A 14,554-nucleotide genomic window follows, 5' to 3' on the forward strand; every position below is an offset into this window, starting at 1 on the left:
GAAACATCAGTAAATCATTATAAAATACAGTGAAAGGAAGGAAAAAGACACCTTATTGCCAAGAATTGCTTGTAGTTCTGATGTTTTTTTTAACCAAACTTACAAAAAAATCAGCAGTCAAATTGTTGATAAAAAGGCCAGGATGAGATGGACTGCACCCCGAGGACATGTCCTCAACTTGACTCCTGTCAAGCTGCCTTTCTGACCAGGATGTTTTCCCCCTTACTTTGACCCTATTGACCTCCAGGGCTAAAAAAAACCTTTCATCGCAACTTGCTTTCAGAGGGGAAGTAGTTGGAGGTGTGCCCAGTGAAGCTGTAAGTAGGGTAAGTTGGAATGCCATGGAATGGTGCCAACTGGCCCTTTGAACTTCATGTGCACTTGGTGTGCAGTTGTCACGCTGTGATAAGATAGGCAGTGATTCCCAGTTTCATGAAAATTGGCATTTTGTTTAATTGGCCTGTGATGCCTTTATTACTTACCTCCACCTCCCCCCACCCCCCCCCCCCCAAAAGATCTTGGCTGGAACTTTCGCAAGCCCCCCGTCTGATGGCGAACACGATGGGAGAATGCAATAGAAGGACCTGAAATAAGTTTCACGTGATGTGAATTTGCGTCGGGATCTTCTGCTAGTGTTTACCATGCCGGTCGGAAAACTCAGCAGACGATAATGTGAACCTCATTTGTATCCTGTTAATGGGATGCCAGATTCCCCACAATGCCAGCGGGGAAATACACCAGCGTGAAACACATTCCGAACAACGTGATGCGCAGATGCCTGGACTCATCAGAGCAATGCCAGGGGGTTCGAGATGGGATGCCGCCCGTAACCCTGGAATATCATAGCAGTGGATCGGGGAAGCATCTGCAGGTGGACCTTCCAGATTAGGTGCATCTTCCAGCCTCACTGTTCCTGGAGATCCATGTTCCTTTTCAGGAGGCCCACCTTCTTTCTTCAGTAGTGGGCCAGTGACATTGGGCAGTTTTTCAATATGTCACACAGACACAACATGCCATCCAGGCCTGCCCCGCCACTGAATGCAGTGTCAAACACACGGGTACATAATTAATGAGGTCGGCGCCGGATGATTTGGTGTGTTTTCCCATTGGCCTCTACAGTGGGAAACACTCCACATTTCCACCCCTGCCACAGCACTTGGTCTCAAAGTGGGAGAGTTCTGTCCCTTATTTCTGAAACAAGATGCTTTACAAAATTAATTATTCATCATCTTTGGTAGTTACTATTCTGTTTACTCTTGAAAGCCCAATAATGGTCCTATTTTATTTAGGCTGAGGTAGACAATCCTAAATAAATGCTTATGTCATGCAACCAGACTGTAGGGTGGGGAAGGCGAGAGACACAGATAAAATTGATCTCAAGTGCATTGTTTCTCTTTTTCCATGCACCTAATCCATAGAATCCCTGCAGTGCAAAAGGAGGCCACTCAGCCTATCGAGTCTGCACCAGCCCTCTGAAAGAGCACCCTACCTAGGTTCACTCGCCCGCAGTATCCCTGTAACCTACCTAACCACATCTTTGGAGACAAAGGGGCAATTTAGTATGATCGATCCACCGAACCTGCACATCTTCGGACTGTGGGAGGAACACCCGGAGGAAACCCACGCAGATACGGGGAGAACGTGCAAACTCCACACTCACCCAAGGCCTGAATCAAACCTGGGCCCATGGTGCTGTGAGGCAGCAGTGCTACATATTGTGCCACCGTACAGATATCCCATTCGCAGTGTTGTCTAATTCTGAGTAAATAACGCATTGGGATCATTTACAGCACAATTGCCGCAATACATTGTTTAAATAGTGTAAAATATTAATCTTTCAAGAAAAATATGGAAATGTTAATTTAAGTTTGATGCTGAAGAGGTTTTACAACATGATTGCTTTTCAATGATCTTCAATTCAAACACTAATAATTGCTTTCTTTATGTGCTGGTGCAAATACCTTGCTAAAGCAATGGCACCACATTATGCATTCTAAAAAGGTAATGGATACTCAGGATTTTAATTGTTTCTGAACTGTTGAGAAGCCATAGAAGGGCTGTTCATGTGTCAAAATAGCCAGGAAAAAAGATTAGATAATCTCCTTAGCATCTGGAATCTGCAGACTTCCTTGGCACAACTTCATTTTCTAAACCTTGGCCTGGCTGCACTTTTTATTCTGGATTAGCAGATGGACAGAATACAGCGCCATCTGTTGTTGTTCTGGACTAATTGCAACTGTACAAATGTTCAAAATTTCTGAACTTGGCCTATTCGTGATGGGAATAATAAGATTTTGTTTCTTCTTTTGCTGAGTTTACATTTGAATTGTTGCCTTACAGGTAACTCATAAGTTAGGGAGCAAACTAACCATAGTTGTTGTTAGTGCATTTTCACACACATGTACTTTGTTTTGCCCTTTGGGGTGTAATGGGAGAAGTGGTGGAAGGATTTCAGAGCTGATTATCAGCACCTTTAATGCTCCGTCCCAACAAGTCCAAGCATTGGACTTGAACCTAGAGCCTCTTGTCCAGCGGTATGGGCGCTACCACTATGCCACAAGACCTCCTACTAATCATAGTAGAGGACTTGATAATGCAAAGTCTGTGTTCAGTACCACAAACCTCTAGAGAACTATTTTATCACAGTGACTTGCTTTCAATTGCATTGACATCTCCTCACTGTACAGCAAAACCCGTCTGCTGTATGTTATGGGAAGTATCTGACAAGCAGGCTTAGTTAATCAGTGAAAACATGTGGTTAACTCAAGCCATGCACCATCCTGACTTGGACATATATGTCAGAGTCAAGAACCGGCAGTTCCCTACCTAATGGGAGTGGAGATCGCGGATGCATATAGGGATGGAGGAGATGGGGTGGAACAAGGTCATGGAGGGATTGAAATTTGAAAGTCAAAGAATTGGCTCTCTGATTCTTTTCTCATTTAAACCATGTCTTAAAACCCATCTCTTTGTCAATCTGATCTAATGTCTCCTCACATGGTTCGGTGCTACGGTGTTTTATTATGCTCCACTGAAGTCCTTGGGACATTTTACTGCGCTAACTTTAAAAATAAGATGTTTGTTGCTTAAATGGGAACCAATGCTGGTCAGTAAGCATAAGAATGGAGCAGGCATTAATTGCCCTGCTGCATTTTAACTGTAGCCAACTGTGCCCCCCCCCCCCCCCCCCCCCCCCCATCCCATTGCCTGGTCTTAGATAGGTGGAGGCAGTTAAAATTCCCCCTCTCTGTAATGACAAACTGAAGTTGTGCAAATCAGCAGCCCTCCATCACTTCTCCCAAGTGTTGTACTGGAGTTTAACATTGCTCTGCAGTGGAAACAACATTATGCCTTTAATATGTTTACATCCTAAATTACCATTGCTTCCTCCTAAAGTATTTATGTAAAATTTTACTTTTAAACTGTTTCTTTTGCAGAATTGTGCCTTATGGCTGCCTTGCAACAGGAGATAAGTCTGGTGTCATTCAGGTGGTCTCTGCTGCAGAAACTATAGCCAATATCCAGCTAACTAACAGTAATGCTGCTACTGCTGCCTTCCACAAAGATGCTTTGCTGAACTGGCTTAAGGAAAAGAATTCTGCGTAAGTTTTTGCTCTTTACACTTTTACCTCACACAAATGTCTAAGAAAGAAATGGAGACTAACTTTAATGAAGATGCATTGTTTTTAGCTCTTTTTTTAATGTTAATTTGTTCCCTTCAACCCCCATGACCCGTAAAATCATAAGAAATAGGACCCTCGAGCCTGCTCCACCATTCAATAAGACCATGGCTGATCGGATTATGGCCCGAAATCTACTTCCTTTTTTAAAATGAATTTAGAGTACCCAATTTTTTTCCAAGGGGCAATTTCGCGTGGCCAATTCACCCTGCACTTAGATCACAGATCATAGAATTTACAATGCGGAAGGAGGCCATTCGGCCCATCAAGTCTGCACGGCCCTTGGAAAAAACACCCTACCTAAGCCCACAATTCCTTTCTATCCCTATAACCCCACTTAAATCTTTTGGACACGAGGGACAATTTAGCATGGCCAATCCACCTAACGTACACATCTTTGGATTGTGGGAGGAAACCAGAGCACCCGGAATAAACCCACGCAAACACAGGGAGAACGTACAGACTCCGCACAGACATGCGTAATGACAGCCTTCACTGCTGTCAGTGAAGAGAATTCCAATGACCGACGATCCTCGGAGAGAAGAAATTCCTCCTCGCCTCCATACTAATTCCTTACTAGGATATGGTCTGACCGAGATATGGGGCACAATTCTTTGGATGATGCGGTTTTCTACCCCATGACTGAAGAATCAGCGAGGTTCCTGGCTGCCCTGTAACCATTTAACACTTCAAGAAGATTTAATTGGCAGGAAGTTTTTCTGCCCCTCACTTGGGAGGAGGACCCACCTCAGAGTCTCTAGATTCTGTGCTAACAAAGCCCTGACTGTGGCATGCTCCACCCCTTAGACAATAAGGGGTTGGGGTGGTTGGGTCGTGACCCCATATTTGCTAACACAGCAGAGCATAGAACTTAGCTGCTGTGTAAAAAACAAACTTCCTGTCGTTCAGAGAGTCCAGAAAAATGTTTTTTTTTTACTCATTGTGGTTTCAAACTGTGTCTCATTAAATAAATAATAGCTGGATTGTTCTATAGCTGGACTTTTTATTGGAAGCAAAAACGCATCTGGATCGACCACTGTTGTCTGTGTGTAGTAAATGCACGCAAAGCAAAAAAATATGGTTGACTTTGGGCCCTTCACAAAAGGATACACAATGTGAGCTCTTGTCCTGTGGTAACTAATGTAAAAACTTTTTGGATGATCTAAAGTTTTGGGACGGCTTGGAAATCTGGCTAGAGTTCTAAAGATTCTCCACTGTACATCTGAGAAAAATCACTGCAACCATTAGAAGAATTTAGAACAGACTCTGTAACCAGCCTCAATCTTTACATGGTGAATTGTGCATTTTAATGGTAGTTTTCACAGATGCACGTCTTTTTTTCCGAACGTCAAACTAAATATTCAGCTCATGGGAAGTGGGGGGGCCAAAGAAAACGTGGTCGTTGTCATAATCATAAAATTATCATAGAATCTGTACAATGCATAAGGATGCCGTTTAGCCCGGTGAGTCTGCATGGTAGCACAGTGGTTAGCACAGTTGTTTCTCAGCTCCAGGGTCCCAGGTTTGATTCCCGGCTTGGGTCACTGTCTGTGCGGAGTCAGCACGTCCTCCCCGTGTATGCATGGGTTTCCTCCAGGCGCTCTGGTTTCCTCCCACAGTAAAAAGATATGCAGGATAGGTGAATTGCCTATGCTAAATTGCCCTTAGCATCCAAAAAGGTTAGGTGAGGTTACTGGGTTATGGGGATAGGTTGGAACTCTGGGCTTAAGTGGGGTGCTCTTTCCAAGGGCCGGTGCAGACTCTTTGGGCCGAATGGCCTCTTTCTACACTGTAAATTCTGTGATTCTATGACTCTTTGAAAGAACACCTTCCCCCTAACCTGCATATCATACGATCATAGAATCTACAGTGCAGAAGGAAGCCATTCAACCCATCGAGTCATCACCGACCCTTGGAAAGAGCACCCTAGCTAAGCCCACACCTCCACCCTTTCCCTGTAACCCACCCAATCTTTGGTTTGGACACTAAGGGCAATTTAGCATGGCCTAACTGCACATCTTTGGACTGTGGGAGGAAACCGGAGCACCCGGAGGAAACCCACGCAGAGACCATGCAGACTCAGCACAGACAGTTGCCCAAGACGGAACCCTGGTTCTTGGTGCTGTGAAACAACAGCGCTAACCACAGATTCTTCAAATTCCTAATATTCAATAGTTATTGTGTGACTGGGGTGATAGATCGGGGTGACAAGGCATCAAAACAATTTAGCAGCTTTCACAGGAACAGCCTGTAAATGACCAGATTTCTTAGTTCAGTTTCACAGCTTACCATATTTGAATCTACGACCACCAGATTTCTGGTCCAACAATATACCTACCACAAGAAGTCTTGTCTTGCACCATCCAAAGCTGCTTTTTAGATTAGTTCTTGTATCCCGCATTCTACTTGTAAAGGCCAATCCTTTCATCACTGCACCTCGTCCTCTAAAATTCTCTCTGCAAATCAGTTTGCCTCGATATTCGGCTCTGAAAAAGCCTTTAACTCTGTAAATCTGTACTCTTCCCATCCTGAAAATTTTCCTTCTTTGTTCTGTTTGGTATCTGACATGCTATATAAAGTTGTGTATACAACTTATATGAGGTAATAATACTTGCAATCATTTTCTGCACATTGCGGAAGGAATGTGACTACGACGCTGAGGACCTGGGTTCAAATTCCGGCCCTGGGTCACTGCCCATGTGGAGTTTCACCCCCACAACCCAAAGATGTGCAGGTTAGGTGGATTTGCCATGCTAAATTGCCCCTTAATTGGAAAACAAATTGCCCCTTAATTGGTACTCTAAATTAAAAAGAAAATCTGTACATTGTACATGAAAGCTTTTAAATGCCCTATTTTAATATCTCATTGAGTCTAAAATATTAATTTTCATCGATGCAGCTATAATTGTTCCAGCTGCAAACAAATCTTTCATTGTTTTTATTTGTCTTTTGTTTCATTGCAGGGATGCTCTCGAGCGAGCAATTGAGGAGTTCACTCTGTCATGTGCTGGCTACTGTGTAGCAACCTATGTGCTGGGGATTGGTGACAGACACAGTGACAACATCATGGTCCGAGAGTCTGGTCAGGTACGATCTAATAATGTAAAGAGGTGACTCTGAATAGGGCTTGAAACATGGTGGTGTGATTTCACAACCAATTTGTACTGGTAGCTAGCAAAGCTAATATTTAAATCTGGGGCCTGTTATTCCTGTCATCAGGAATGATATGCTAGAATGGATATCCATTTAGATCTCCATAACATCGTAATTTAAACAGTCAAAGTTCTGCAGTTGGCTTATTGACAGAGATACTAGCGGGAGGAAAATCTTTGTTTCAGCCTGATTGAGCATCCTTAATATTCTTCATCTTCGGGTACTGTCCAATTATTAAAGGGTCACTGAACCATTGTTTGCGCCGTGATTTTTTTACTAGGCAAGCCCCAGGTCGATCTCGGGTGGAGTGGGAATTAAACCCCATGATTATTGCCATTATTCTGAAACACCTGCTTAGCAGTCTAGCCAACTGAGCTAACCATTGCCCTCCCTGAAGGGTTAAGGAAAACCAAAATGATAGTTTAATGGAGCCCAGGTTGGCTTCAGAATAAGTGCTACTTTTCTGACATCGAGCAGTGTTTTGATGAAATCTGAATATGAAGTAGAATCTGAAAAGTATGCAGATCTCTGAAACCCTTTTAACAAATGTTCGAAATCCCAATAATCATGTTCCATGTGATTTTGAATTCACGTTCATCGTCTGTGTAAATGATGGCACGGGCATAAAACCCCACAAGAGTCAGGAAACTAGATTCTAGATTCAAGGTTACATTTCCTGACAATACCCCTCGCCGGTAACGTAATGAGTTCCCACCCATTTTGGGTAGGGTCTAATTTCCATATATTTTAATAAAAATTTCAATCTTGTTAAAGGGCCTCCCAGCTAATGATATCCCCCTGCCAAACTTCTCAACTGCATATATACACCTCATATCGGCGAGGTTCACAATGGGTGTATAAAAACAGGAATCAGTCGAGGGGAACCCATCGGGCGCGCCAAGGTAGGTGCAGACTGGAGGGGGGAGGACAAGCCAGCATTGTCACTGGCAGTGCCAGGGAGGCCGCTACGGGAATTGAACCCGCGCTGCTGGCATTGTTCTGCATTACAAGCCAGCTGTTTAGCCCACTGTGCTAACCCAGCTAGGGAGCGGCTGGGAGAGAGCCCCTGGGCCTTTGTTTGGGGGGTCTCTTGGGGTTAGGTTAATTTTCATCCCTTTAAAGTCAGCACCCCGATCTCTGGAGCCGGCCTTGCTGGCTCTATCAAGCCCCCTTAGTGCCAGAAAATCTGTTCTGAAAACTCGGTTGTGCATCTGGAGAGAAATATGTGGTTTTCAGTCTGAACCTGACACTGACAAATTTTGGTAAAATTCTGCCATTATTAAATTTGATGTTTGCTGTTGCAATATTGCAGTATTTAAAGTGTTGAGCCATAATACGATCTATAAAGTCTTAATTACCCCTTTTGTATTATCATGGTGCTCCTAACAGGGGCCCCAGTTTCAGAAAGATGATGTTACCACTGAGAAAGGAGTTGAGAATCACCTCTGGAGGCAGCAATTCTGTTATAAATTGCTGTCAGTAACTGTGTTGACTTTTTGGCCTGACAATGGGCGAGCTGAGACTTGTTTCAGTGCTGGCCTTTGTGGACCTTTCAACATTGGGTAAGGTTCAAAGTCAATGAACTAAAGCCGCAAACACAACTTAATTTACATTTGTTCATTTTGCCACAATGTGTATGGGATAATTCTACGGTAACAAGTTACTTGGGAAAGCTATTTTAAGTCAGTACTGTATACAAGTAGGGAAAAGACCTGCCAATCTGTGACTCTATCAGATTGTGAATGCGCTGAAGATTGAAAAATTTGGGAACTTTCCCCCTAGTAAAATGTAATTTCTTTCATAATTTCGTTTTTGCCATTCTTTTAGTTTCACAGATTGGAGAGCGATTTTGTAAGGGAATTTTTTTTTTCTTTTCAGCTCTTTCATATTGACTTTGGACATATTCTTGGCAATTTCAAGTCTAAGTTTGGGATCAAGAGAGAGCGTGTGCCTTTTATTCTTACCTACGACTTTATCCACGTCATTCAACAAGGAAAAACAGGAAACACTGAAAAGTTTAACAGGTAATTAAAAGGTCACATTGCCGTATTGTGGCTCTATCAGAACATATCCTCACAGAGGATATGAATAAGACAGCACTTGTCTGTGAATACTTTATATTGGATCCCAAACTGGTGCATCCCCCTTCCCTACTCATTCAGCACTCTCTCTTTCCTGTGTCCCTGTCTTTTATTACATTATGAATAATTGACAAAACCTCTTAGTGTAACTAAGCAATTCTCAAATATTTATAAACAAATATGTAAAAACAGAAACTTCTAATAAGCGCACGTATTTTTGACGGTTCAGAAGTAGCTTGTGTCGTAACAATTGCACTGTTCCTGTTCATGTGGTCCAAGCTGTTTAATATAACCGTCTATAATTTCCTCAAAAGCATCCTCAGCAATTGGACGTTTCATATGATTTAATTAGTAAAAATTGAGCCTGTTAAGTTTAATATGATAATCAATGTTAATTGGCTAACTATATAAAAGATCTGTGTTGTATCACCGAGGACTACAACTTACTTACCCTGTAAAATCCACTTTAAATCACTAATGAGCTTACTGTGGTAAGCATTGGGAACATTGCCATGAGCTGGAAAGTTGCAGATTTGAGGCCACATTTGTTCACATAAAATTCCTAATATTGCTGCTGTGTGGAACAAAAACGAAGGGAAGTTGGATCATCTGATTCCACCTGCGCAGGCCCATTTCTGGGAGCCACCCGTTGTCCAGCGCAACGATAAAATTGGCACAAGCCTGCAATAGGTGGTTTGACCTGCTATTCTCATTTAGGAAGTGAAAAGCACATATGGGGTAAGTTTCATTTGGCAATAGTGGGGTAAACATTTGTCATATGTTGTGCAGATAATCATAAACTCACAAAGAACTTTAATACTCACAATTAACATTAATTTCTGAGAGATGTTTGACCACAGTTTTGGAGTGATCAGGGTGGAAGGAGACTTTTAACTAGTTTTATTGGTCTACCCAACCAGTAAACCACATCATACTACAATAATGATTCATAAATGTCAATATAAAAAATTGTCCTGCATTTTGTAACCGTTGATGCTTTAAATGCCAACATTTACAGTCAGCATTTTGAAGTGAAATGCAAAAGTAATCTGAAATCAAAAATGTTCCTTCTTTTAAAATTCATTAGCCTAAAGGGCTATGTCAATATTATAAGGTGTGAACACGTGTCTGACATTACTGCTTTTGGAAATCAAATTCATTTATTTGACACACAACAAAGTGACGGCTGATAAACAGGTGATTAGCTACCCAGAGTTGGGTACAACAAACAGTATTTCATAGTTTCTATTGATATATAGCTGTCCTTTTATTTTCTCAAGAACATCCAGAAGGTTGTGAATATTGTACTGTTATCTATTTTTTTGGAAGGTTCCGTCACTGTTGTGAAGAAGCTTATCTGATTCTGCGCAAGAATGGAAACCTGTTCATTACTCTGTTTGCACTAATGTTGACAGCAGGACTACCTGAGTTAGGCTCTATCAAAGACATTCAGTACCTTAAGGTAAAACTTTATTTCTATAACTTTCTTTATTCTATTAGAATTACTTCAAAAGTAAATGGTAAAGTGAGGAAAAAGCTAAATATTGGGATGCAGAAATGCTGCAAAGACTGAACAAGCATGGCAGCACCAAATGGAGAAAGAATCAAGGGTGAAAGTTTCAGGTCAATTGCCTTTCATGAATGAGGCCTTTTGCACCAACTTGGTAAGCATTGGGGGTAGGCCCATGAACTGGGGAAATGTAGATTTGCGCCCTATATACTTATTCTGTGGAATGACACAGGAAGCATTTTCCTGCAACAAGGACACGGAATTGGGTCAACTGATTCCACCAGCCGACATATAATTTCTGTGGGCCTCCCAACATCCAATACAAGAATAATATTGGCATATGGTATCTTTTTTTTCTCTTTTGCTTTATCCAGCAGCAGTACAAAATGTCCCAGCACTTAATTTTTCCTTCCAGCCCCTTCCTGCTCCCCACACACCATCTGATCAACTGGAAGTTTTAAGAATTCCTTGATAGGATATGGGAGTCACTGGCAAGGGCAGCATTTGTTACCCATCATTAATTGGCTTACAAAGCCATTTAGGAGTTCAGTTAAGAGTCAACCGCGTTGCTGTGGAATTAGAATCAGATGTAAGCCAGACCAGGTAAGTACGATAGTCATTATTCCATAAAGGACATTGCCCATTCAAAATCATATGCCAGTGACATTATGAAGTGCCTACCAGCATCAGTGCCAGAATAGTATGAATTGACAGCTATGTGTTACTGTGTCAGTGTTTTTTTTTTTGTCTTGCCGATGGGAAGGTTGTTCCCATTAAACGTATTTCAAGGCGGTCCAGCTGAGAATGACAATATGTGGAGGGCAGTAAATGCCACTTTTCCCCTTGTACAACCGTGCCTCTCGGGTCAAAATATTATCCTTTCTGATAGTCTGAAATTACATTTTATTATGGGTGATTCAAAGCACCATTTCCCTTGTGTTCATCGAAGAATGTAAATATTAGTGCCATTTAATATTGCCAAAGATCAATATGTACGAATCCTGAGTATAACCAATGTTTTTATAAAAAGTTCTCGTGCAGAAGAAAGTTTATCCTGTTTCAATTGCTGTATCTCCACTTTTTTTCTGCTGAATAAAAACTACATAATAAACCTATTTATATAGAAGGGGATTACAAATCTAATGGTAGCCTTCAAGCACCTCTAACCATGATTCCGTTTTCATTTATTTTCCTTGAATTCCTCCACCCCACATGGACTGTTTTGGGGTGTTTTATATTTAATAATTGAACGATTCTCACAAATCACATAACCTACGTGGCAGCAGTGAACACACTATATGGATTTTCCCAGTCCTATGGAGACCAGACCAATAAGAGGGAACCAGCTACCCAATGCATTCCTGTCTTTGGGGAAAATTCCTTGGACATGCTGGGAAAGGGTTCAGCTCCTGCTCCAGGGAGGTGGGCAGCCAGTTTGGGCAATTAATGCCCCAATGAGGTGCCATTCTGTAGTGGCACTCTTAGTTACCCATCATTGGTGTGGCCCTCTACTGTGTGCAGAGCCTAACAACTCATTTGTGACCTGCCAGGGAATCATTAAAGCCATTTCCCGAGGCTCTATTTCCCGATAACCAGGCGGTAGGGGTGAAGGATGTGTCCATATTTGCAACCAATACTGGGAGGGGGGGGGGGGGGGGGGGGGGGGGGGGCGCGGCGGTGGAGGGGGGGGGGGGGGCGGCGGTGGAGGGGGGGGGGGGGGGGGAGATTCCCCTCCACACCAATGGCCCTACCAGATTTAGGCCTCTTTATTTGCAGACTGCTCTGGAGTTAGCTGAAGGTGCTGCCATTTTGAGGCATTAAGGTACTTGGCTTTCTACCACATCTCTTCAGATGGGACTACCAGCCTGCCAGAGCTGCAGGCCTCTGATTGGACCTCCAGCCTTGTGACCTTGATAGGATGATAAGCATGAAAGTTTGAGTTGGGCGGCACACTGTCGAAATGGGTGGGTTAGGGAACTCCCATAGCGACTCGACGTTAGATTCCCAAAGCTTACCAAACAATATAGGTGGCATCAGTATTCTTAAGGCTGTAGAAGAGGAAATTAAAATGGCCTGGATCCTCAGTCCTAACTGCTATTACTTCCCCCAACCCATGAACGCTCCCACCTCTATTTCCCGCAAACCCCACCCCCCAACACCAACACTGGGATATGTAACAGTGAAGGAAAGGATAAACGTAGCTGTGAATATTGTCAAATAACTCGAGAGACACAGTGCTGACATCACTTCCCAGACGTGGGGCGGGATTTTCTGACCCCCCCCGGCCGGGTCGGAGAATCGCCGGGGGGGGGGGGGGGCGTGAATCCCACCCCGCCATTCTGACGCCAGCTGCCGAATTCTCCAGCGCCGGTTTTTGGATGGGGGCTGGGATCACGCCGCACCGTTCGGGGCCGTTGGCGGTGGCCTCCCCGGCAATTCGCGGACCAAACTACACCAACTAACGGCCCAGCCAAATTCTTCCATCCTCGCCAGCAGTTGCAGTCGGGTGGATTCGCAATGGAGAATCCAGCCCGTGACCTACTTCTCTGCCTTATAGTACACATTCTTCCCAGAAACCAAAGTTGGGTGTTGTGCTGATGTAATTTTTGAAAGATTTATGATCACTTACAGAGATGTAGCCATACTTCATTAAAAATGATGCAGACCTGCACTTCACAAATCTCCTCCTTTTTGCCCCAGGACTCCTTGGCTTTAGGAAAAAGCGACGACGATGCACTGAAGCAGTTTCGACAGAAGTTTGATGAGGCCCTTCGTGAAAGCTGGACGACGAAAGTGAACTGGATGGCTCACATTGTGGCCAAAGACAAAGGGTCCTAGCGAATTTTCGACAATGCACTGAAATAATTACAGGGTGTTACATGAGGGAACAGCTGACTTCTGGATCAAACTGCAGGAGAATTCCCAGTTGTTGCACTCCATTGCCTTCCAGCTTCCAGTGCAAATGAAACACTATTATGTATATATCTGGTGGATCCTACCGACTTTGCACGCTGCAGGCTACTGGTTGCTTCACCTTCAAATTTCTATTGACATGGTACTAGTCAAATAGATATATACTTCTCCAGAAGTTCCAAATATTGAGCATGACCAATACAGATGCTGTATGATTGGTATTGGGTGTTGTTCATATTCATACGTTTATATTCCATTCATTGTTAAGTTGAAATTTTACTTTAGATCAGTAAGGCTAGACTGATTGGTCAAGACACAATCCAGTGAACAAGAATTGGTAATAGTTTTTAAAAAATCAAATATTTATATTGTTCTGGATCTGTTGCGGATACCAGTCTATCCCACAGTAAAACAGCAACCTCAGTATCAGTCAACCCCTTCTTGGGCACTGTAGCCCATGTTTGATCAGCACCATATTGCTGCAGATCTTCTCCAAGGAGAATGAATCTGTGTTCTCTTAAAATTCTGAAGATTAGCTTGATGTTATCTAGTTGGGTCTAGGAGGAAAATAAACTGGTATTTTATACGTATCTTCCCATGACACTACTCCTCCTAAATCCTTGTTATTTCATGGATGATTTATAAATAGCTGATAAGTGAACCTAGAATTGCCATTTCTGTTCAACATCTATTCTGTTAGGATCTTTGCACTGAATAAGGAAAAAGCTCAGTAAACAGCAGAGGGGTCAATTTCTTTTTTAAGGTGTCAAGTCAACTTGGGATTTCATGATGGATTTTACTAGACCTCGGTGGTATGTTTCAGGTGACATTTGTAGAGCGAGTTACCAAGCTAGCTTCAATTTTACACCTTCAGTTTAAGAACCTTTCTGGAATTAATTCAAAGAGTTTAAGCTGGGTTTTGCTGTCCATGACATCCCAGGAATGAAAGTGCTGTGACTTATTTCCTGTCACTTTTGGGGATGGATAAGATAAAGTGAAATCTGCTTTGAAGTTCCATTCCCAAGTGTAGCAGACGTGTATCAATGAAAGGCAACAGAGAGCGTACTTATAGGGGAAAGAATTGCTCTGATAACATGGAATTATGTTGTAAGCATGATCTTAATGCGTTTATGATATTGCAAAACATAGCATTTGCGTTATCCAGGTAGTTGTATGTATAATGTGAGGACAGGCATGCTTAGCTGATATGCTGCAAT

The 14,554-nt window shown here is 42.8% G+C and overlaps 1 protein-coding gene across 2 annotated transcripts in view; it reads left to right on the forward strand.

Annotated features, from left to right (window-relative positions):
* The window catches only part of pik3cb (phosphatidylinositol-4,5-bisphosphate 3-kinase, catalytic subunit beta), a 235,014-nt gene extending 220,952 nt beyond the window's left edge, over positions 1–14,062 (forward strand). For both annotated transcript variants that reach the window (XM_038816211.1, XM_038816212.1), the window contains exons 19-23: positions 3,438–3,602; positions 6,644–6,767; positions 8,712–8,857; positions 10,244–10,376; positions 13,125–14,062. In XM_038816211.1, coding sequence (XP_038672139.1) covers positions 3,438–3,602; positions 6,644–6,767; positions 8,712–8,857; positions 10,244–10,376; positions 13,125–13,262 — 706 coding nt within the window. In that variant the 3' untranslated portion in view covers positions 13,263–14,062. The remainder of the gene's footprint in view (positions 1–3,437; positions 3,603–6,643; positions 6,768–8,711; positions 8,858–10,243; positions 10,377–13,124) is intronic.
* Positions 14,063–14,554: the final 492 nt, after the last annotated feature.

The sequence above is a fragment of the Scyliorhinus canicula genome, chromosome 13 (assembly GCF_902713615.1).
Source record: "Scyliorhinus canicula chromosome 13, sScyCan1.1, whole genome shotgun sequence".
NCBI lineage: Eukaryota > Metazoa > Chordata > Chondrichthyes > Carcharhiniformes > Scyliorhinidae > Scyliorhinus > Scyliorhinus canicula.